General features: G+C 44.9%; 2 protein-coding genes across 5 annotated transcripts in view; one reads left to right on the top strand and one right to left on the bottom strand.

Moving 5' to 3' along the window:
- Positions 1-2,998: 2,998 nt before the first annotated feature.
- LOC117084105 (PHD finger-like domain-containing protein 5A) lies at positions 2,999-3,354 on the top strand (the record flags this gene model as incomplete). The annotated part of the gene is given in 2 exon segments (XM_033212480.1): positions 2,999-3,157; positions 3,159-3,354. Coding segments are annotated over 2 exon segments (303 nt in total), but the record flags the coding sequence as incomplete, so codon positions are not given.
- A 7,185-nt stretch (positions 3,355-10,539) lies between these two features.
- PXYLP1 (2-phosphoxylose phosphatase 1) overlaps positions 10,540-22,051 on the bottom strand; it is a 71,358-nt gene continuing 59,846 nt past the window's right edge. For 3 of the 4 annotated variants that reach the window (XM_033212482.1, XM_033212484.1, XM_033212483.1), the window contains 2 exons: positions 16,905-17,044; positions 10,543-12,913 (listed from right to left, as the gene is read on the bottom strand). In XM_033212482.1, coding sequence (XP_033068373.1) covers positions 11,976-12,913; positions 16,905-17,044 — 1,078 coding nt within the window. In that variant the 3' untranslated portion in view covers positions 10,543-11,975. Of the gene's footprint in view, positions 12,914-16,904; positions 17,045-22,051 lie in introns of all 4 variants that reach the window. The other variant, XM_033212481.1, reaches the window with a different exon arrangement.

The raw sequence follows: 22,051 nt of genomic DNA on the forward strand, positions 1-22,051 counted from the left end.
TGGGGGCTGATGGTGGGAGTGGCAGCATGGATTCAGTGGATGATGAGGGATCAGGGAGTGGCACGAGTTGAGGATCCCCAGATTTCTGGTGTGGGCTCTAGGCCTGTCTGCAGATACTGTCACCTGGTGGAATTCTTTTCCTTAACTTGTCTTAACTTAATGAGAGGCTTGAAGGTTAAATGGTTAAGGATGCACGTGCACATCCATTCACCAAACCATTCAGATGCTCACAGTAAACCCAAAGGCCACTCGTTCACATATGCACACAGCTCAGTTATACCTACCCTTGTGAACACACCGGTGTGTAATACACACAGCCACATAACAATTCATGATCACATACTCGTGGCACCAAACGAAGGGTAAATGTATCCATCTCTACTTAAAGGTCCTCTGCTATCTTGGGTGAAGTGTGACCTCCACACAAGAAGGACCCAGGTTGACTTCCTCAGTCTTCTCTGGAAGCTTCAAACAGCTCAGCCTTTTTCCTTTCTCTCAGCTACATACACCTCCTCTAAGGCCCTCTGACTCTTCCTAGTCATCTTCCTGCCACTCTGGCTTGATGGGAGGTAGATAAAAATGGACTTGAATTCAGACAAGGGCTTTGCTTATCTGAAATGTGTTTGCTGAGGATCTTATTCCCAGAGCAGTAGCTCTGAACATATTAATACTTTGTGTGTGCTAAAACTCTGTTAAGAATCCAATGAAAGTTGTGAACCCTCTTCCTGGATAAACACATATCTTTACGTCCACACTGTTTTGAAAGCAAAATTGAAACCCATCTGTGAGGTCCTGGTTAAGAACCTGACTGGAAGGAGATCAGAACATCAGTTTCCTGATTGCCCTGTCTTAGCTCATTCAGGCTGCTATAACAAAATACCTTAGACTAGGTAATGTATAAGTAACAGAAATATATCGTTTATAGTTTTGGAGGCTAGGATGTCCAAGATCAAGGACTGGGCTGGTGAAGGCTTACTCTCTGCTTCAAATATGGTGCCTTGCAGCTGTGTCCTCACATGGTGGAAGGGCCAAGTTAGCTCCCTTCAACTCCAACTCCTTTTATAAGGCCACTAAGCCCGTTCCTGAGGCAGAGCCTTCGTGAATTAATCACTTCCTCAAAGGTCCCATCTCTTAATACTATCACATTGGGTATTGGGTTCCAATATATGAATTTGGGGAGATCACCAATATTCTGACCATAACACCCTTTCTGCAGTCTTCAAGTGGCTCAAGAGGGGAGAAGAATAGGGTCTCAGTCCCCATGGGAATTGGAGTGTGAGGAAGGGGCAGCCTCTTCTCCCATCCGTCTGTAACCCTTAGTTATGGAGCCAGACATCAGGTATTGTAGGTCCTCCGCTGGGCAGTCATTCAGCTGGTTAAAGAGTCAGTCATGCAGTCAGTTTAAGCTTGTCAGGTGTTCAGTTACCTACGGTTAGTACGTCAGTAAGAAATTCAGTAGGTGGCCAGGCGCGGTGGCTCATGCCTGTAATCCCAGCACTTTGGAGGCCGAGGCGGGCAGATCACGAGGTCAGGAGATCGAGACGAGCCTGGCTAACAAAGCGAAACCCCGTCTCTACTAAAAAATACAAAACATTAGCCGGGCGTGGTGGCGGGCTCCTGTAGGCCCAGCTACTCGGGAGGCTGAGGCAGGAGAATGGTGTGAACCTGGGAGGCAGCGCTTGCAGTGAGTCGAGATCGTGCCACTGCACTCCAGCCTGGGTGACAGAGCGAGACTCCATCTCAAAAAACAAGCAAAGCCAAAAACAACAACAAAAAGAAATCCATTAGGTCAATCAAGTGACTTTTGTGTTTAGATGTTTAATCAGTCAACCAGCCAGTCAATTACTCAGGATTAATTTTTAGGATAGACAGTGGTCCATCAGGATCCATCAGTCAGAAAGTCAATTTAATGGTCAGTCTGTCAATCAGGGTGCTAGATGTTTAAAATGCTAAACACCTGGCTCATCAGTGGGACAAATGGGCAGCTGGGGTGAGGCCATCTGGACTCAGAGCATGTCTCCACTTGCTACAGCTTGAAGATAATGTACACAGGTGGGGAGAAGATTTGACTCCTCCTGGGCCTCCAGAGGGAGCTTCAGTTTGCTGGGAAAGAGGCCTCACCTGGTGTGGTTGATCGGGAAAGAGGAAAAGCCGCAAAACATGGGCCAGGTGGAGTTGCCACCAGAGGGTGGTGTGGCATTCCTTCACATCCCCACCCTGCACACTCCATGGACTCAACTTTAGGCTTGAAGGAGCCCGTTTCTGGCCGACTTTTGAGCAAAGGCCCCTGGAAGGACTTCCCCTCTTGGGAAGTACCTGAGACATGCTTGGCTCTGAGCTGGGAGGAAGCCAACCAGCCAGCCACCAGGAGAAGGACTTGCCTTCCCTGGTTGTCAGGGGCATGCCAGCCAAAGCACTGGGCAATGGGGGAGGAGAGGGAAACTGGGGTGGGGATGCTGGGGTATGGGGAAATGAACACTGTACCTGCCTGCCCAGGAGCAAGGCGGGGAGCAGCTTCCTAAAGCTGAGGCACTGAGGGCAGGATCTCTGGTTTGTGGGGGTCTACACCATATCCAGGGCTACTTCTCGTTCAGCTTCTCCAGGGGCCGCACTTCGAACCTCCAGACTCCCATTCTTTTGCTGAACTCTGTGGTCAGCAGCTTCCTCTCAAATGAACAGCAAGTCCAACTAAAGCAGGAAGGATGGAAGTTAGACATAGATAATGAAGAAACAACGGGAAAGGATGAGCCCTCTTGGGGAATAGTGGAGATGTTTATATAAGGTTCCAAATACAGTGTTGGGCACGAAGGCAGGACTCAGTAAATTTGAGTCCCCCTAAGGGAGGTGCATGTGGCCAAGGCGTTGTAGCTCCTACTTATGCATAAAGCATGATTTGATGCCTCCAGGGAGGCTTCTTGGCTTTAAAAAGTGGGCAGGGCAGCGTGGGCAGGGCATTGTGGATGGGAGCTATAGCTGAACGTTATCTGGATTTATCTTTTGCTGCAAGCAGGCTGGTGTTGCCATCGGAAGATTGTGTGAAAACTGTGACAGCAAGCGTGTGATTTGTGATCGCTGTGTGTGTCCCTGCACCCTGGTATACTTATGTGATGAGTGTAACAATGGCTCTTACCAGGGGCACTGTGAGATCTGTGGAGACTGTGTGAGTCTCTGATGCCTATTATTGTAAGGAGTGCACCAGCCAGGAGAAGGATAGAGATGGCTGCCCAAAGATTCTCAGCTTAGGGAGCTCTGAGACAGACCTCTTTCATGAACATCAAAAATACAGCATCAGGAAGAGGTGATTGGTGGGTGGCCCCTTCCTCCCCTGCATCAAGCTGCAGCAGCTGCCAGAAATGACGCCTGCCACTACCAGCAGAAAGGGAGCGGAGCCCGGGTATTGCCGGAAGTGCCTGCCAGTGTACTGGCACCCTGCCACCTCTCCCTCCCCCTTCGTGCAGATGTGTGATAGGGATGGAAAAGGATTCTTTACAAAACACCCTGGCAGACTGAATCATGGAAGAATTGATAGATTAGTTACTGTTTTTTTCTTGAATTTGAGAAGCAAGGTTCTGTCCTGCATATGGATATGTCCTCCCTACCAGGAGAGCTTCTAAAAAGGAGTCATGGTTCAGTCTTCTGCTTGAGGAGGTGATTGTGAAGCTGCACGCAGTGAAAGACCATCCTTGAGGAAGCTTCGCATGGCAGGAAGTTATCAGAACAAGAAATGCGGGCCTTTCATCTTTCACATTTAAAAAAAATGTGGGCAGGGCTGTCATTCTGGTTCCAACTGGTTTTGGTGTCTCAGAGCAATGGAGAGAGTCATTTGTGAGAAATAATGACTTGTGCCAGGTGGAGATGGTCCATGTGTCTGGAGCTTCACATACACTCTGCGGGAGTCATCATCCCTGGTTTAAGGATTGTAGGAGCCTAGGTACCTTGCCTGAGGCTCCACACCTGCGAAGTGGTAGAGAACTGTATTTGAGCTCAGTCTGTATGGTTCCAAAGCTCTTTTTCTAGGTGATCACACTCGAGACCACAGATGCGGAAGGAGAGGAGAGCGGAAGACTGAGAAATCACTGGCTTCTGAAGTGCTCTGGAAGCGACTGTCCTCTCAGAGATCCTGTCAGTCTCACACCCCATACCATGATGCCAAGACTCTTTTTCCATCTTCCAGACATGCAGAAAATCCGTCAACAACTGCAGTCCATGTACACACCCTTCATCCTTATACTTACTACAAGTAATAAAGCTGGAGATGTAGGTGGGAACCAGACCTGGAGGGCCTCATGGGTTACCTTAGGGAGCCTGGATTTTATCTGGAAGGCTGTGGAGGGCCAAGGAAGGGTTTTTAATTTGATTTATGCTGTCATCAATGTACAATCCATATATGCCAGAGCGAAATATTTAGTGTGTATTGGTAAGCCATCACACATGCTTTCTGTAGACCCCTGTGAGGAATGTTTAATATAATGATATAATGACTATGAGTAAGGGCTTGAGTCAGATTGGTTTGCCTTCCAGTTCTGCCACTTCCTGACTGAGAGGCCTTGGCAAGTGACCTCTACTCTCAGTTTCTTTCTCTGTCTTAAAAATGGGGATGATAGGATGGGCAGGGTGGCTCATGCCTGTAATACCAGCACTGTGGAAGGCTGAGGCAGGCAGATTGCTTGAGCCCAGGAGTTTGAGACCAGCCTGAGCAACACAGCAAGACCCCATCTCATATATATATACACATACACACACACACACACCACACACACACACACACACACACACACACACACATATATATATATGAAAATTAGCTGAGTGTGGTGGCTCGTGCCTGCAATCCCAGCTACTTGGGAGGCTGAGGTGGGAGGATTGCTTGAGCCCAGGAGCTTGAGGCTGCAGTGAGCTATTACTGCCACTGTACTCCTGCCTGGATGACAAGGGTGAGAACTTGTCTCAAAAAAAAAAAAAAAAAAAAAGGGATGATAATCTCTAAGTCACACGTTACTGTGAGATGAAACAAAGCTCTACATAAAAAAGCACACTGCATGTCTTGGGCATTGAAATGCTCAACAACTGCTGGCCCATCCTGCACATAAAATGTGTCTCGTGCTCCACTTGCAACCCTCTTAGTCTTTTTCCACTCACTGATTTCTCTCTCTTTTTTGCCTTAAATAACAGACATTTATTCTCACAGGTCTGGAGGCTGAGAAGTCCAAGGTCAGGGAGACAACACTTTCAATTGCTAGTGAGGGCTGTCTTCCTGGCTTGCAGATAGCCACCTTCTTACTGTGTCCACACATGGGGGTGGGGAGGGAGGGAGCGGGGGGGGGAGAGAGAGAGAGAGAGAGAGAGAGATTCTCTTGCTTCCTGCCCTAGGGTTTCTCTGATGCTGTGGTGTACAGGGCACCCTCCTGCTGGGCAGTAGTGCACGTGCAACTCAGCAGAGCAGGGAAGGCAGCTGTAGATGGGAGCCAATGGATAAATGTTTCCCACAAGTGAACACTTCTGAGATGTATTTCCCAAGCCTTCTTAGGAGGTCCTGTGGGATAGAGGACCAGTTACCTCCTTAAGCATCCTTACATTGGCTTTCCCTCCTTCCCCTTCTGTCCCCTCTATCTTTCACTCCTGCCTCTTTGGGACCACATCCCCTAACAAACTTAACAAACTACCTACATTTAAGCTTTTTTTTTTCCTCACAGTCTGCTTCAAGGGAGCCCAGGCTGAGACAATCTGTTATAAGAAGATTCTATTTTCTTGGAAAAGCTACATTAGGAAAAAATGGGAAAAGAAACAAAAGGAGCTAGAAATATAAATATCCATAACAGAGATGCGAGAAGGGGATCATCCCCTTGAGCAGAGTAGACTCTTGACTGGTCGTAATGGAATAGGGGGTGCAGGGAGAGGTACCAAGCTAGAGGGACCTGGAAGAGCTTTATAGTCTAGGATAATTCACATTCCAGTCCTGAGTTGGCCACTTACTACTGACTGTGCGATCTTACATACATGACTACCTCTGAGCTTCAGAGCTCAGAGCTTTCCTTACTAGGGAAATGGGGATAATAAATGCCTTCTTCAGGTGCTCGCTCATACTGTGAGATGCACAGACTACGTTAGTTGAATGCTCAGCCTAGTGTCCAGCCCATGGTACATGTTTAACAAATGGTAAGTCTTGGTGTCACAGCCCTCTGTAATTAGCTTTGGATTGTCTGAAATCAAATTTTTCCTACTGCTTCATATGTGCATACTTAGCTTCTGTAATAAAATGGTAAGCCTCTTGAAGGCAGTAATAGAAGATCTATTGGTTATCAATAGACACATCCCTTTTCTAGAAATAAGTCCAGCTTTCCTGCCCATGCTAGCAGAGACCTTAGCCTCTAGGATTTGCTTGCCTTCCATTCAGGTCAGTTCCCAAGAGGCAGATTCTGAGACAGATGTGGGTGCAGGGGGTTGCTGGGGAGTGCTCTCAACACTGTGAAGGATGCTGGATGAGGCAGAAGTTGGGCTGTGTTGCAGTCACAAGGCCTTGGCTGACCCCAAAGGACCTCTGAAGCTGGGATGGCCCCTCAGGTTGTCCCTGGGCCTTCCAATCCCTATTCTGACCAATCATTGGATGTGGCTGCCCTGGAAAGGAGCATGTCCTTTAGCAGATGGCTCTCTGCTCCAGAGCAGTGCCCTGAAAGCACTTGACAGCCCAGCACCACCAGCAACTGGGGGAAGAAGTCCTGAAGTGGGGGATCTGGGTGGCGCAGCATCCACACCTTCGGTGTAAAGGTGGCTTTGGAGAGTGTGGTAGTCACTGCTAGTTCTCTACCCAATACCACTTTCCCTTTTTTCTCAAGTAAAAGAAGGCTGAGCTTGTTTGGGACAGCATTGTGCCCAATAAAGATCCTCACTTCCCTAGACTCCTTTACAGTGGAGGAAGCCAAGGGGCCCCACTCTGGCCAGTGAGAGGCGAACGGGAGTCTGGGTTCCTGATGACATCATGGTGCCATGGGAGAGTGAAAGGCTTTATTGCTTAGGCCACTGTCATCAGGTTTCGGTAGCACGGAACCAAAGGCAGTCCTAAATGGTTCAGGAGGCATTATCATATACCCTGCTTAAGAGCATGGTCCTGCGTGTGAAATGGGCACAGCGGGAGTCCCAGCTCTGCTGCACACCAGCAGCCATGTGGAGCCTCAGACCAACTACTCCTGTGGTTTTCTTTTCTGTAAAAGTGGGAATGACAGTAGTTTCTCACTACTGTCTCAACATGTAACACCAGGGTAATCAACTTGTTCCAGTTTGCCTGGGACTTTCCTGTTTTTTAAGCACTGAAAGCCCCTCATCCTGGGAAACTACTCAGTGCCAGGCAAACCCGGACAGCTGCTCAACCTATTAAAACACCCTCAAACGACCCTGTTTACAGATGGAAGACTGAAAAATTGTGTTGATGCTGCCCCCTAGTGGTTGAATGTAATGTAACTGCTGCAAAGATACATTTTACATTGTAGTTTTCTTAATAGCAAGCCACAGATGGTTGGAGGCAGAGTTGGAATATTCCCCTAACCGTTTAGATTTAAATGTAGAACTGCTTTAACCCCATTATATTATTCATCGATATTTGCCAGCAAATATAGTATCTGGTAGGACTACTGTGAAGATTAATGAAATGGTGTAAATGTTCCCATGGTATCTCATATAGTGGTTTTTGTTTTGTTTTGTTTTGTTTTTTTTGAGACAGGGTCTTACTCTGTCACCCACGTGGAGTGCAGTGGCACAATCACGGCTCAATGCAGCCTCAACCGCCGTGGGTTTAAATAATCTTTCCATCTCAGCCTCCCAAGGAGCTGGGACTACAGGCATGTGCCACCACTCCCAGCTAATTTTAAAAATTTTTTGTAGAGATGGGGTTCCCTATGTTACCCAGGCTCATCTCAAATTCCTGGGCTCAAGCAGTCCTCCCGCCTCGGCCTGTCAATGTGCTGGGATGACAGGCATGAGCCACCGTGCCCGGCTGTTAAGCGCTCTTCAGTTCACTGGTATCGTGTGAACATGAGTTAGACTCAGCTCTGACTCTTCCTTTGAAAAAGTGACTTTAACCCCTGCCGGCCCCCGCAGCCGCCGCCTGTTTTCCTCATTCACATTAGGAAACTAGGACTTTCCTCAGAATGTTGTGAAGATTGATGAAGAAACACTTGTGGAACCCATGTAGTTGGCACTACATGGCAACTTTACTGCTGACAAAGTCGTCCGGAAGGCAGGCCTCAGGCCATCCCTCTGCTGAGGAGCTCTGTAGCTCTCAGGAGCTGAGCTGGCCCTCAGGGATGCCTTCTCCTCATCAGGGCCAGTCTCCGCTGGCAGTCGGGCTTCAAGAAGGCCTGCCCAGCTGCTCTGATGCGTTCAGCCACTTCCTCTTCAGCAGAAGCTATTACTCATCTGAGCTGGCTGCTGGGCAGGCACAAATACAGGGGGACAACCCAAACATTCAGTTCAGTGGCCTTGGGCAATGGGAGTTAACTGGTGTTTAGGCCAGAGCTCTGTGCTGGCTGCTCTTAAAGCCACAAGTGCAACATAAACGCCAGCTATTTTCTGCTACTTGTGGTTGTGTTTAAACACACGGGCACACCCACCCTTGTCCAGGCTGCTAAATCTGTTCAGAAGGCTTCCCAGAGATTCAGAGAAATGGAAGCATGTATCTCTGCCTCTCTCTAATCAGTCCTTAAGACTTCTGGGAAAAGGAATCACCTAAATCTTCCAGAAAGTCTAATTCTGCTATGGCTATGAAAACCCTCAAATAGGCTTAATAGCAATATTAGATTAAGTTCCTCAATTTCATTTAAAGCGAAGTTAGAGAAAGAATATACTTACACCAGGCTGGGCACGGTGGCTCATGCATGTAATCCCAGCACTATGGAAGGCAGAGGCGGGTGGGAGTTCAAAACCAGTCTGACCAACATGGAGACACCCCGTCTCTACTAAAAATACAAAATTAGCCGGGCGTGGTGGTGCACACCTGTAATCCCAGCTACTCAGGAGGTTGACACAGGAGAATCGCTTGAACCTGGGAGGCAGAGGTTGCAGTGAGTCGAGATCGTGTCACTGCATTCCAGCCTGGGCAAGAAGAGTGAAACTCCATCTCAAAACAAAAACAAAAACAAAAACAAAAACTTACATCAATAAATACCTGAAGCCACAATGAAGAAGTCTCTACTTTGTTCTGTGTAAAGCCTTGTAGTCCTGTTTTTAGTACCTTGGTTTTAAGTTTCATGGATTTTTAATGAGATTTTAAAAATATGTCTAATCTATACCATGAAATATTATTCAGTGGCTACAAAGAGCCATCTACATTTATACACAATCAATCAATCAATCATCTATCATCTTAACATGAAAATATCTTTAAGACATACTGTTAAGGGAAGCAAGTTAGTGAGAAATACTTCTAAGACATACTATTAAAAGATACAAGTTAGTACTTTTTTTTTTTTTTGAGATGGAGTCTCGCTCTGTCACCCAGGCTGGAGTGCAGTGGCGTGATCTCAGCTCACTGCAAGCTCCGCCTCCCGGGTTCACGCCATTGTCCTGTCTCAGTCTCCCGAGTAACTGGGACTACAGGTGCTTGCCACCACGCCTGGCTAATTTTAGTAGCCACTGGGTTTCACCGTGTTAGCCAGGATGGTCTCGATCTCCTGACCTCGTGATCCGCCCCCCTTGGCCTCCCAAAGTGCTGGGAATACAGGTGTGAGCCACCACACCTGGCCAATAAAAAATAGTTTTAAAGGAAAAATATTTTTAAGGGAAGCAAGTCATACACACACACATATTATATTTACATATATATAAAATGATCTAGTTGCTATTAAAAACTACATGTATTTCTGAATCTGCATGGAACTTTTCCAGAAGAGTATCTGTCAGACAGCTCACAACGTTACCTCTGGAGGCAGGATTAGATGAGAACGTCACTTCTGAAGTTGTTTTTCAGTATTGGTTATTTTCTAGTGGGCATGTATTAATCATAAAAACAAGGAAGCTAAATTATGCACGTATATACCCAGGCCTGTCATGAATTAAGTCATTAGACCACTGCCCAGAAACCAAGGCCTATGACTATGTCCACTGATCTCACCTCTGTGCTTAGTGTTTGTAATGGAATGAAGTGTCTCGAACTTGATAGTGAGGAAGATATTTTAATGCTGTGCATACCAGTGTCTTCGAAGACAAAACTTTTATCTACACTTCTGATGTTGACTCTTAGCCACAATATTTACTTTTACCAACAGATACTATCAATTGATTTTTTAAAAAATCTTCTGAATCACTTTTATTTTTAAATCTTCAAGCTGTGTTTAGCAGTTCTAATTCAGATATATTGTGAGTGGGAAGAAAAAAAAACACAGTCTTTGAATACTTGAGAGATAACACAACTTTCAGCAATAAGTGAAGCAGTTAAAATAAAATTGTAAAATACTGGTTCTCTGCATGACATTTGAATGAAGGGGGAAAAATAAAATACTGGCTCTCACTTGAAAATAACTCGAGTGACTTACAGGTACAAACCGTGAGTTGTATAGTATAGGTATTTTTCAAAAATTTATTTATAGAAACAGACATATTCAAATGCAACACTGGACAAAAACAAAGAGAAAAAGTTGGAATGCCAATAACGCCAGAGAATCTCACTTGCACTTCCCATATCTCTGAATTAGCACCATTAGTTCAGAAATCACAGATGTAATCATAATTGCTTCTAATATATAAAACACCTTATAAAGATCTGTAAACTATCTAATAGCAAAGTTCTTCCAAAAACGTATTTAAAAATCAATCAGAATTTACCATTTGAAACTGATCAAAATGTTTTAGAAATGAACCCAATTCTACGGCTTGTCAAAGGGAATGAGCCATAATTAGCTTTATTGGAAGAAAGTGCCTGAATTCATCTTCTAGCCTCCTTCTAACCACCAAGCAGGTACAGTACACTGAATATTACATCAGGAATAAGAGTCATCTAAAACTGGTCTTAGAAAATATTTTCCTAAACTATAAAAATACTAAATGGCATACAAAAATTTCAGCATATACAGCAAATAGACTACAGCAAATATTTAGAACATACTTAAAACTATCTTGTACCATAATCATCATGAACATCAAGTATTCTTCTAATCAGTTTTCTATGATTCATTCTAATTCAATGTTTACTTATCCTCAAGTTTTGTTCTAGTGTCAGACACAGACCAAATTCTGTGTTTCTAGCAGAAGTTACTGGAGGAACCATTGAATAATTCTTGGTATTCAACTCGTTCTCAAAGTGCTGGACGTGCAATTGTAGAATAGCCTATTTTTTAGATTAGGGGTTAGCAAACTACAGCCCAGGAGCCAAATCTGGCCACCATCTGTTTTGTCTGGCCTGGGAACCCAGCTACACATATTCCTTTACATACTGTCTGTGGTTGCTTTCCTGCTTCAGGAACAGAGTTGAGTAGTTATGACAGAGACTGTATGTGGCCTTTTGGTCCACGTAGTCTGAAATATTTACAATCTGGCCCTTTACAGAAAAAGTTTGCAACCCCTATTTTAGATAAATCACTTTAAGAAATTCTTAAAAAGGGCAAGGTAAAAATGTGTAAGATTAAAAAATTTTTGGCTGAGGTGTGCTGGTTCCATCACATAGTACCATGGGGCAGGCCAGAAGAGTGCAAACTTGGATTGGTGACTTCGGGTCTTGAACTACATTATTCTGGCATTCTAAGCAAACTCTGGCTTCTAAACAAATACCTTCTATTCCTCTATGAACTGGCCATTTTGTACCAAGAAATTCACATACCACATTACAGCAACGTGCTTACTGTTCAACCCCAACCATCTGTGGTTCCCACAAACAATATTTAGCCTTTAAAAAGCAATAATCTTCTACCCTTAGCAACAGACAGAACTAGAAGTGGACTTTTCCCAGTGCCCTATATTGGCAGATTCTATACTGCTGTACTGCATACCTGTTAGAATCCTTCCCTGTGACATGCATCATAATAATTTGTACTACTGCCACCCAAGGCTACAAACATGTCCCTTTTGACAAAGCGGACCAAGTTTTCAAATGGGCACATGGGCTTGGGAGAACGCTTGTGGTGGTCTTGGCAGAAAGAGGTGTGGAATGTGACATCGACGCCATTGTAAAGAATCCGGACGGAATGTTCATTGGGCTTTTCTCTGTCTTGCCAAAGCTCAAAGATCAACCTGGCTGCAAACCTTGGGAATCTGGCTTCTGAAAGGCCCAAGGCACTGAGAACTGGTGACAGAGTGACATCGTGAGCAGAGTAGAGGGCAAAGAGCTCTTCTTTCCTGCCCTCGGTAGCACGCTGCATCCGGCCGATGGTTTGGTTCAGGATGGGGTGGGCACCCAGGAGAGAATACCCAAGGTACAATTTCTTCTCCCGTCTCTCCCTTTCATCCTCGATCTGATGGGTCTTAATTACCTTGAAGTGCTCCATGTCGACACAGCCATTTCTGGTACAGGGAAAGCTGACATTGTGGCAGAGGTGGCAGAGCATGGAGTCTATGGGGTTGGCAGCTCGAAGCTGCTTGGTGGGGACGTCCACGATCTTGGCCATCTCCCCGTAGGTCTTCTCCAGCTGGCTGTTTTTCAAACGTAGGAGGTACTGACGACGCTGCTCCTTTTCCAGATACTGGTTTCTTACCGGGCAATAGCAGCTTCCAGAGCAGAACAGCGCACTTGGCTGGTGCCTGAAATAAATCTTCTTCCAGTCAAAATCTGGGAGAAAGCCATAAAGCAGGGCCAGCCCACTTTGTAGGGTCCGACTTTTCCCAGTGGTCTCTAAATACAGCTGGTCTGCAGACCAATCATTGGGCAGGAGTTTGTGTTTCTTTAGATAGATGTCCCTCAGCAGTTGGCCGTTCTGCAAATGCTGCACGACTCCTGAAACACAAGCACACAAAGCTTTCCTTACTTCCAGCTGAGCAAAAGAAACAGCAAGGGGAGGTGGGGTCAGTGTCCAGGTCTGGAGTGTTTCAGGGAAGGGTGTAGTGCAAGAGAATGGCATCCAGCCTGTTTCCCCGTGGTGTGGAAGTTACAAGCTCCAGTTCACAACAGCTTGTGAAGGGAGCCTCTTGGGGGTATCCATGAAGGATGAGCAGAGTGGGGCCCTGGCCTTGGGAACCACGGCCTTTGGGCCATCTGCCTCGCACCTGTCCTCCAGACCGGCCTCTTCCCTGGGGAGAGTGTTGTGACTGGTGGGTCTCAGCGTTAGGAGTTGCCCAGCCAGGGGATCTCTGTAATTGCATGGGCCTACGGAGAGGTTTTTCCCTCCTGTCCAGCTTTCCTCCGTGTGCAGGGAGTGCTCAGTGAAACCGCTCAGGCAAAGGCTGACCGCAGATTCTCTGCTTGCTGCTGTCTCCGCACTGCTGGAGAGTCCCCTCCATGACCCCACCCTCCCCAGCCTGCCAACCGAATGTTCTCTGATAACCTGCTGGGCACGTTCTGCCTGATCCTGAGGGCTTTACAGACTCGTCAACACACATGCACTTTCTGTATGATATGGAAGAATCTCCTGATACCCAGACAGAATACTTGAAAAAAGCCAAGCGTAGAGCAGTATATTGATTATGCTCCTTTAAAACGAAAAAGAGGGAAAAATAAGAATGTGTGTTTGCAGTTGCCTGAGTTTTGCATAACGAAACTTTTGAACATTGTATAAGAAACTAATCTCAATGGTTCCTTGGGGGTGATGGAGGTACAAAAATGAGGTAGATGGAACATGGGTAGAAGCAAGAATTTAAAGTTTACCTCTTAGTACTGTTTTAGTTTTGAACTATCACAGTATAATAAATTAACTTTTAAAACTGGAAAAAGCCTTATCTTTAAGCAGAGAAGGGAACCCAAGACAAAAACAAGCTCACTCTCATCTTGTAGTAGGAGGTAGCAGGACACAATCTGTCATGGGCATGAGTTCTACACACAGGCCCTGAGACCAGTGACACCGTTTATCCAGATGTCCAAGCAGTATGAAAAATCCCACTGCAAAGATGAGACAACTTCAGCTGAAAATTGTGAGACAGAGGGAAATACATTCCCCCGGGAAAGGGAACAGCTCAGCAAAACCCACAAAGGATGTCTGGGTCCTACTGTGAATGAAGAGTGCTGAGAGCAAAACTGCCCCAGGAACCCAGGAACTAAAGGCTGGAACAGGCTTTAGCATTTCCAAGACGCTTTGCAAAAAACACGCACACCGTGAGAGACAAACATTAAGATTCTGTGTCTCGCCCTAGTTCACTGCTGGGCCTATTTTATTTGGTTAGGCCACATAAAGTTAGAGTGCTTACTGTGTGCCAGGGCTTTCTCATTTAATCCTCAGAAAAACAAAAACCCAATGAAGAAGGTATATTATTATTATTATCCCCATTTTCCTTATTTTACAGATGAAGAAATGAAGGCCTTGAACCATTCACAGTTAAAAACTGGCAGAGCTAAAACCCAAGGCCCCATCTGGTCCTAATTTTATGCTCTTAGTCCCTTACATTTTCATGCTGAAATACTAAGTTCTAGCTATTTAGGGCTTCTTATACTTGCCAAACATAGCCTGCATCTTCATGGCTTTGTTCATACTGTTCCCCTTTCTCTCCCTAGAGAAATCCTCCCAGGGCCTGGCTCCAACACCACCTTCTTTGTAGTGCTTTCCTTCATCTTCTCCCTGGTCAAGTTAATAATTCCTTCCTCTTCCCACATGCTGCTGGACCATAACGACATCAACTGCATTTATTGGGAGCCTCTCATATGCCAGCACTGCACTAGGCACTCTACACATGCTACCTCATTGAATTCACCACCAGCCACTGGGAAGACAGGCTCCTCCCCATGCTACAGGTCTGTCTGACTCCAAGGCCTGTGTTTACTCTCTAAGGCCCTGCAGTATCCGGCATTACAGGCAGTTGTCTCCACACGCATTGTTTGCTGCAGCTGCAGGCTCCTTTAGGACAGGCAGGAGGGTCCTATTCATCCTGCTACCCCTCTCACACTCAGCAGCTGCCAAAGCATCTTCAACAGGGTAGGCACTCGTGAGCAATCTTATCTTACATAGTTATTGTGGGCTGCCATAAGTGCACCAGGGACAAAAGCTGTTTACAACAGCCATGCATTTTTCATGATATTTAAAATAGAAATAAAAGTAACCATTAAAAGAGAACGAGGAAACAGGAGCAGACAGTATTACAAAAATGATTTCTGGAGTAATACTAATTTAGAAACAATGACAATGATAGATGAGTGGAGAAGAACGATCTGAATGAATGATTAGGTGTGTGAGGACCAACCCCCCAGCTTCTTCTCAGGTAGCAGCTCCTGGATCCAGAGACTGGCACCCTCACCTCCTGTTCTCTGCACAGTCACCCTGACCTGTTAGCCAGGGCTGATGGATGCTAACCCCTAGGACCTCAAGGATTCTCTCTCTCTCAAGAATTTGCATTTGCAAATTCATCTGTGTATGTGTGGCTGGGATTGTAATTCTGTTGATAGACACAGCAAAAAATCAGAGAGAGAAGCAGGGACAAGAGAGCTTTTTTATTCCTGGTTCCAGTCTCTAGAGGTCTGATCAAACTCTTGGTCTTAGAGTCTGTGAGTCATTCCTGAATCCTTATAATAAATTTCCCTTTTTCGCTTGAAGTGGTTTCTGTTATTTTTAACCAGAGAGTCTAACCAGCAGTTCTCAGCAAGAGTGCTACTGCCTTCAGACAGGGCTTGGGGGTGGAGTTATCACAATAATATGGGGAAGGGCATTCTTGGCACCTAGTGGGTGGGGGCTGGGGGCTAGATAGTCTCCAGAAAGGACACGTGTCTCTGTCCCACAAAACTTTTGAATGCAGCACAAGACACTCCATCACGTACAAAACATATTTGAGTACTTTAGCCTGTAGAATCTAATTCTGTTTTTTCGTGTCTGGAACACAAAACCATTTTTGAATAATATTAATGTTGGCTGAATTTTCCAGAAATACAATATAAACTAAGGAACATCTATACTTTGTTTTGATCAGAATTTCAGAAAAACCATGTCCTAACATGTGGTATTAGAGTCACCAATACAGCATCCATCAATCATCTGCATTTGTAGCTGTCAGAGTCACATTTATGTACAAGCATTTGAAGATTTCATTCTATTTTCTAGTGTAGTTGTTCTTAAGCATTTATACTGAGACACATATAATTAGGTAATAAATCAGTTTCTTTTTGTTTGTTATAGCTGGGTACCCTGGTATGACTTTTAAATAATTAACTGCATAGAAAGATTTCATTCATTCATTCATTCATTCATTCATTCACTTATTGAGACAGGCCTCACTCTGTCACTCAGGCTGGAGTGCAGTGGCATGATCATGGTTCACTGCAGCCTTGACCTCCCCTGGGCTTAAGTGGTCCTCCCACCTCAGCACCTGAGTAGCTGGGACTACAGGCACGTGCCACCATATTTGGCTAATTTTAAAAAATTGTTTGTAGACACGGGGCTCCACTATGTTGCTCAGGCTGCTCTCAAACCCTTGGGCTCAAACGATTCTCCTACCTCAGCCTCCCAAAGTGCTGGGATTACAGGAGTGAGGCACCATGCCCGGCTAAATATATTATATTTAAATTTCACTTCATGATAGTTGAGGGAGATTGCAAAATAGTTAATTGTGTAATCAAAGAGGGTGTTGGATCTGCTAGGATGAAAACCCTTGTTCTAAAGTAATGCTTGTGGATATTTAGTTTTGATAACTCTGATGTTTATTTAGAGGCCCTAGTGAACGAGCTCCTCGCAGAGCCAGTCCTTGCTTACCCCTCTGAGCTGCACAGCACCCCACCCAGGAGAACTGCTCGGAAGGTATGCAAGCAGAAGAGCGGGTGGGGGAACCCCCGAGCACGTGGCTGTCACACATACCTGTCTGGGTGAGCTCTCCCATCTCACACAGCGGGTGATTTGGGTAAAGAGGCAGGGAGTTCAAGGGGCTTTCGAAAGAGGCTCCGGATCCTTTTGACATGTGACTAATGAAAGCTTCCAGTTTTGGGTGATATGGTTTCCTAGAGAGATGATAGAGAGAGTTAGAGGTCAGAGTGCTACAGAGGAGTCCAAACAGTTTCCAGCTTCAGCGAGCCAAATCCCACGTGTGTCGCGGCCTTTTGCACCCACAGTAACAGGTACTGGCTCAATCACTTTGCAATTCCAATTTCATTATTTCTCCACCACTGACACTGACACACGAAATCCCCTCTGTGAGGTCGGCCGGAGTTCCTAACCTCTGCTGAACTCAGTACTGTGGGATTCAGCTTCGCCGTCTACCTTCCGGCTCCCCAGCCTGCACCATCTTCCAGGCTTGCTCTCTGGGAGGTGCCAACACCCACTCAGCAGTCACGCCTAGACTGGGCGTCGTCCCACTCTCTCCATTCCCTGCCCCTGCACATGTTGTCTGCTCCCCATGTCTTGCAGATTCTTCCTCCTGGTGCTTTTCCATCCCCTTCTCCTTCATACTCACAGCTACTACCTGGGTTCTGGCCTCAGGCAGCTTTTGTCTGGCTGGCAATGAGCTCTTTCTTGGTCTTCTTGCTGATTAAGCATGCCCCTCTAATAATCTTGCCTTCTCCACAGCCAGAAGGATTGATTTAAAAGGTAACTCTGACCAGTCACTACCCTTCTCTATCACCACCTTCTGGAAGGGCCCACACACAGCCTGTCACTCTGTTCTGGCCCTGCCCTGGTACTCACTGGCCCTCTCTACCCTACTACTGTGCTCTGGCCACACCAAGCCAAAGGCCTGCTTTCCTCCAACACACAATGCACCTCATTCTTCAACACTTCCACCACTTTCCACAAGCTATCCCTTCCTCCTAGAAAATCTACCCTATCCTTTACCAAGGTCGCCCATAATCCTTAATTTTTCTGACCTCTGAAAAATCTTCCTTTAGGAAAATTGTTAACTGAGTAAAATAACCAGGATCTCTTACAATTCACTCCACATTTTGGACATACAACCTCTCATTTAATATAGGGTAATAATAAATGTCAAAAAAAGTTTATATATGAGATCTGAGAGTATCTATATTTCTGCCACAAAGTATATGTGGTAAATCTTTCTAGTCACTAATATACAATTACCCTGAATAATGAAATGATCTATGAATATAAACATATTTTCTTTGAATAATGAAGTAGCCTATGAATGTATATACATTTTCCAGCTGAAGAGAAGTGGACAGATAGAGTAGTTCATGACTAAATTCTGTAAGAATCACCATGAAAAGAAGCAAAGATAAACTGTTCTTAGGGCAAACCCCTGCTGTCTGAAGGCCCAATTACCTTTGAAAGTGCTTTAAAAATGGCTGCCAAAATGAGTTTATTATCTATCAAAAACACAAAGCAAAAAAAAAAAAAAATCCATCTTTTAAAAAATATGTTTTTACATTAGGGAATGCTAATCCAGACATGTAGTATAGTCTAATAAATCACCCTGGATGGCTAAAAGGAGTTATGCCTTTCCATAAAAACAGGGTATGTTATTTTGCCTGATGCTAAAGCACATAAATGTTTGCAAACTGGGAAATAAAATGTCCAGACTGACAATGAGGCTGCCAAGAGTAATCCACATAACAAAGGGTATCCATCGACAGGAGTCAAATGTTCTGCACCAGGCCATTATTTCAGGTTGGAGATTTTTTTGAGGATCTGAGAAAGCTCTGCTGCCAATTTTAGAAATGGAATTTCACAACTGGAAGTGTTTGCTGAGACGACCCAGGTTTTCAGGGCATCTGATTGCTTAATTATATCTAACTGTATTCATTCCAATGTTTTTTATTTTTGTTTTGTTCTGTTTTTGTTGTTTGTTTTTGTTTTTGGCATGCAAAGATGAAGACTCGTGGAAGAAAGACTTCATTTAAAGAATGGCTAACAGGCCGGGCATAGCGGCTCATGCCTGTACTCCCAGCATTTTGGGAGGCCAAGGTGGGAGGATTGCCTGAGGCCAGGAGTTTGAGACATAGGGAGACCATGTCTCTACAAAAAATACAAAAACTAGCCAGGCATGGTGGCTCAGGCCTATAGTCCCAGCCACTCAGGAGGCTAAAGCAGAAGGATCGCTTGAGTCCAGGAGGTAGAGGCTGCAGTGAGCTGTGATCATATCACTGTACTCCAGCCTAGGTGACAAAGAAAGATCCTGTCTCATAAAAAAGAAAAAGAAAAAGAAAAAAAAGATTTGACAACAAATGGCTCTATCTTTTTAGTGGAAAGTGGACCAGGTAACTCAAGTCCTGGGCCTGGATCTGACCACCCAGGCCCTGTCTGCCTGGTCCACTGCTCCATCCCTGGAGCCCAGAGGGTGCTTAGCATACAGCATATGTTCCAAAAATATATGTGAGTGAATTCAACTGTGAAGTGTCCCATCCTTGGATGCTTCATGAAAATAGCAAGCCTTCCATAATCTGTAGAAATGAATACGATAAGTTCCCATACTGTTTGTTAAAATATTCAGATTTTGATGAAAATATAGTCAGCCCTCCATCTCCTCAGATTCTGCATTGGAAGATTCGACTGTGGATCCAAAAATATTTGGAAAAAACCCAATAAGAAATAACAATACAACAATAAAAATAATACAAATAAAAAACACAGTATAACAACTATTTACATAGCATTTACGTTGTATTTGGTATTATAAGTAATCTAGAGATGATGTAAAGTACATGGGAGAATGTGCGCAGGTTCTATGTGAATACAACACCGTTTTACATAAGGGACTTGAGCATCTCAGATTCTGGTATCCAAGGAGGATCCTGGAACCAATCCTCTGTGTATACCAAGGGATGAATGTATAAAAACTAAAGGCTACTGTGGATGAGACTAGTGTACTAGTTGCACACTAAAATCCATTCTCTTCTTAAGAACTTGGTTAGATCCTATTTCTGAGGTCCTGAAATGAGGTAAAGCCACATTCACCAATAGAATGGAAAGATGTATGCCACTTCTGGGTTTAGGCTTTCTGATCATGAGTATGCCCACTTCACATTCTCTTCCTTCCTTCCAGCCATTATTTAGGCATGGCACAACCAGGGTTCAACCATGTAGCCATCCCCAGGGGATGGTAGAAGCAATAACCTGGAAGAAACCTGGGGTCCTGAATGACCAGGTGGAGCTGACTAGCACGATCTGGAACACACATTTCAGACCTTCACATGAGGAAGAACTAAACTTCCTTGTTATTTAAGGTAATGCATTCATGAGTCCCTGTGCGACAAAATAAGCTTATAAAATAGGTGTACCCTGACTAATGCAGACATAATTATATTCATGAAAATAACTTTTTCTTGAGTAAAAACTCATATTATTATGGGCTCATTGAAAATCTTCTTTCATAATGAAAACTGGAAGAATCAAAAGTGTTACTATCTTGAGTCTTCAAGTCATTCACTTTGGAGTCCTTATTTTCACTTTTATATGCATTATTCACATCTATATATACCACAAAGTTTGAGGCTGAACCCCAAGGCTAATCTACACACCCATGAGAAAATTCATTGTTTATTTAAAACCTCAGCAATGACTGAGTTCTGCACAGAATGTTAAGGCAAGCAGAGGAGGCAGACGACCAGTGACACTGTTACCAGAAAACACAATCCAAAAGAGCATACCTAGCTGGAAACTGGAATCACACTAGATTTTTAAAATTCATGCCAATTAAAGAGTTTATCATCTTACATATTAATAACATGAGGTTATGAAAAGATAAGCCCAATGTACTTTTCTTAGTCTTTAGCTTTCTGGACCTTTTGGCCTCACTTGATGTGATGCATTGCCCTGCTTTCCTCAGCTCTCATAACATTGCTCTCCTGACTTTTCCCTGTTTGCAACATCCCTAGCCCCTCTTGAAATCCTTTTTTCTCTCTGAGTACCGCATGCTGGTGTTTCCCAGGACTCTGGTTTTGGCGCATCCCTCACTTCTCAGGTTCTGTCTGTAATATAAGCCCACAGCTTCAAATGCCATCAGCATGCTGAAGATTCTCAACTAAACCTCTCTCTCCCAGCAAACCATTGCCCCTGAGCTGCAAAATTATATAGGCTAGGCTGGCTCACACCTGTAATCCCAGCACTTTGGAAGGCCAAGGAGGGCGGATCATGAGGTTAAGAGATCGAGACCATCCTGGCCAACATGGTGAAACCCCGTCTCTACTTAAAAAAAAAAAAAAAAAAACAAAAATTAGCTGGGTGTGGTGGCATGCACCTGTAGTCCCAGCTACTCAGGAGGCTGAGGCAGGAGAATCGCTTGAACCTGGGAGGCAGAGGTTGCAGCGAGCTGAGATCATGCCATTGCACTCCAGCCCAGTGACAGAGCAAGACTCTGTCTCAAAAAAAAAAAAGAAAAAAAATTATACAGCCTACTACTGGCTAGAAACTGTCTCTTGAATGTTTCAGGACAGCTCAAATGTAGCACCAATGCCTGTACCAACTTCCCCCCATACCTCCCTTCTGTGTTCTCTAACTCCAGGGAGGGGTACCACCACCAGCCAGACACCCAGTCAGAAACCTGGGCCCCATCCTGCCTGTCTTTCATACCCGTGTTCAACCTGCCACCAAATCCTATTGATCCCACCTTGTAACCTTCTCTAAGACCCATCCACTCTCTCCATCTCTGCTGCCACTTTCTGAGTTTCAGCTGCTATCATTTATTCATTCAACGAACATTTAATCACACCCCACCACTCGTTTGCCAGTCACTGTCCTAGGCACTTGGGATGCAGGAGCAGTGAACAAAAACAAATAAAAATATCTGCCCTCAGGGAGGTTATATTCTAGCCTGGGAAACAGACAATGCACAATGAACACTGTGTGTGTGTGCGTGTGTGTGTGTGTATGTGTGTGTTCGTCTGGGTTAGAAAGTAACAGATGCTATGGCAAAGAGAAGAGCAGGCTAAGGGGGTTGTGGGAGACCAGGATGGAAGGAAGAGCACCTTGTCATTTTAACTGGAGTGTTCTGAGTAGGTTTTATTGAGAAGGTGACATTTGAGCAAAGACTTAAAGGAGGTAAAAGGACTAGTCACAAA

The sequence above is a fragment of the Trachypithecus francoisi genome, unplaced genomic scaffold (assembly GCF_009764315.1).
Source record: "Trachypithecus francoisi isolate TF-2019V2 unplaced genomic scaffold, Tfra_2.0 Lachesis_group0, whole genome shotgun sequence".
NCBI lineage: Eukaryota > Metazoa > Chordata > Mammalia > Primates > Cercopithecidae > Trachypithecus > Trachypithecus francoisi.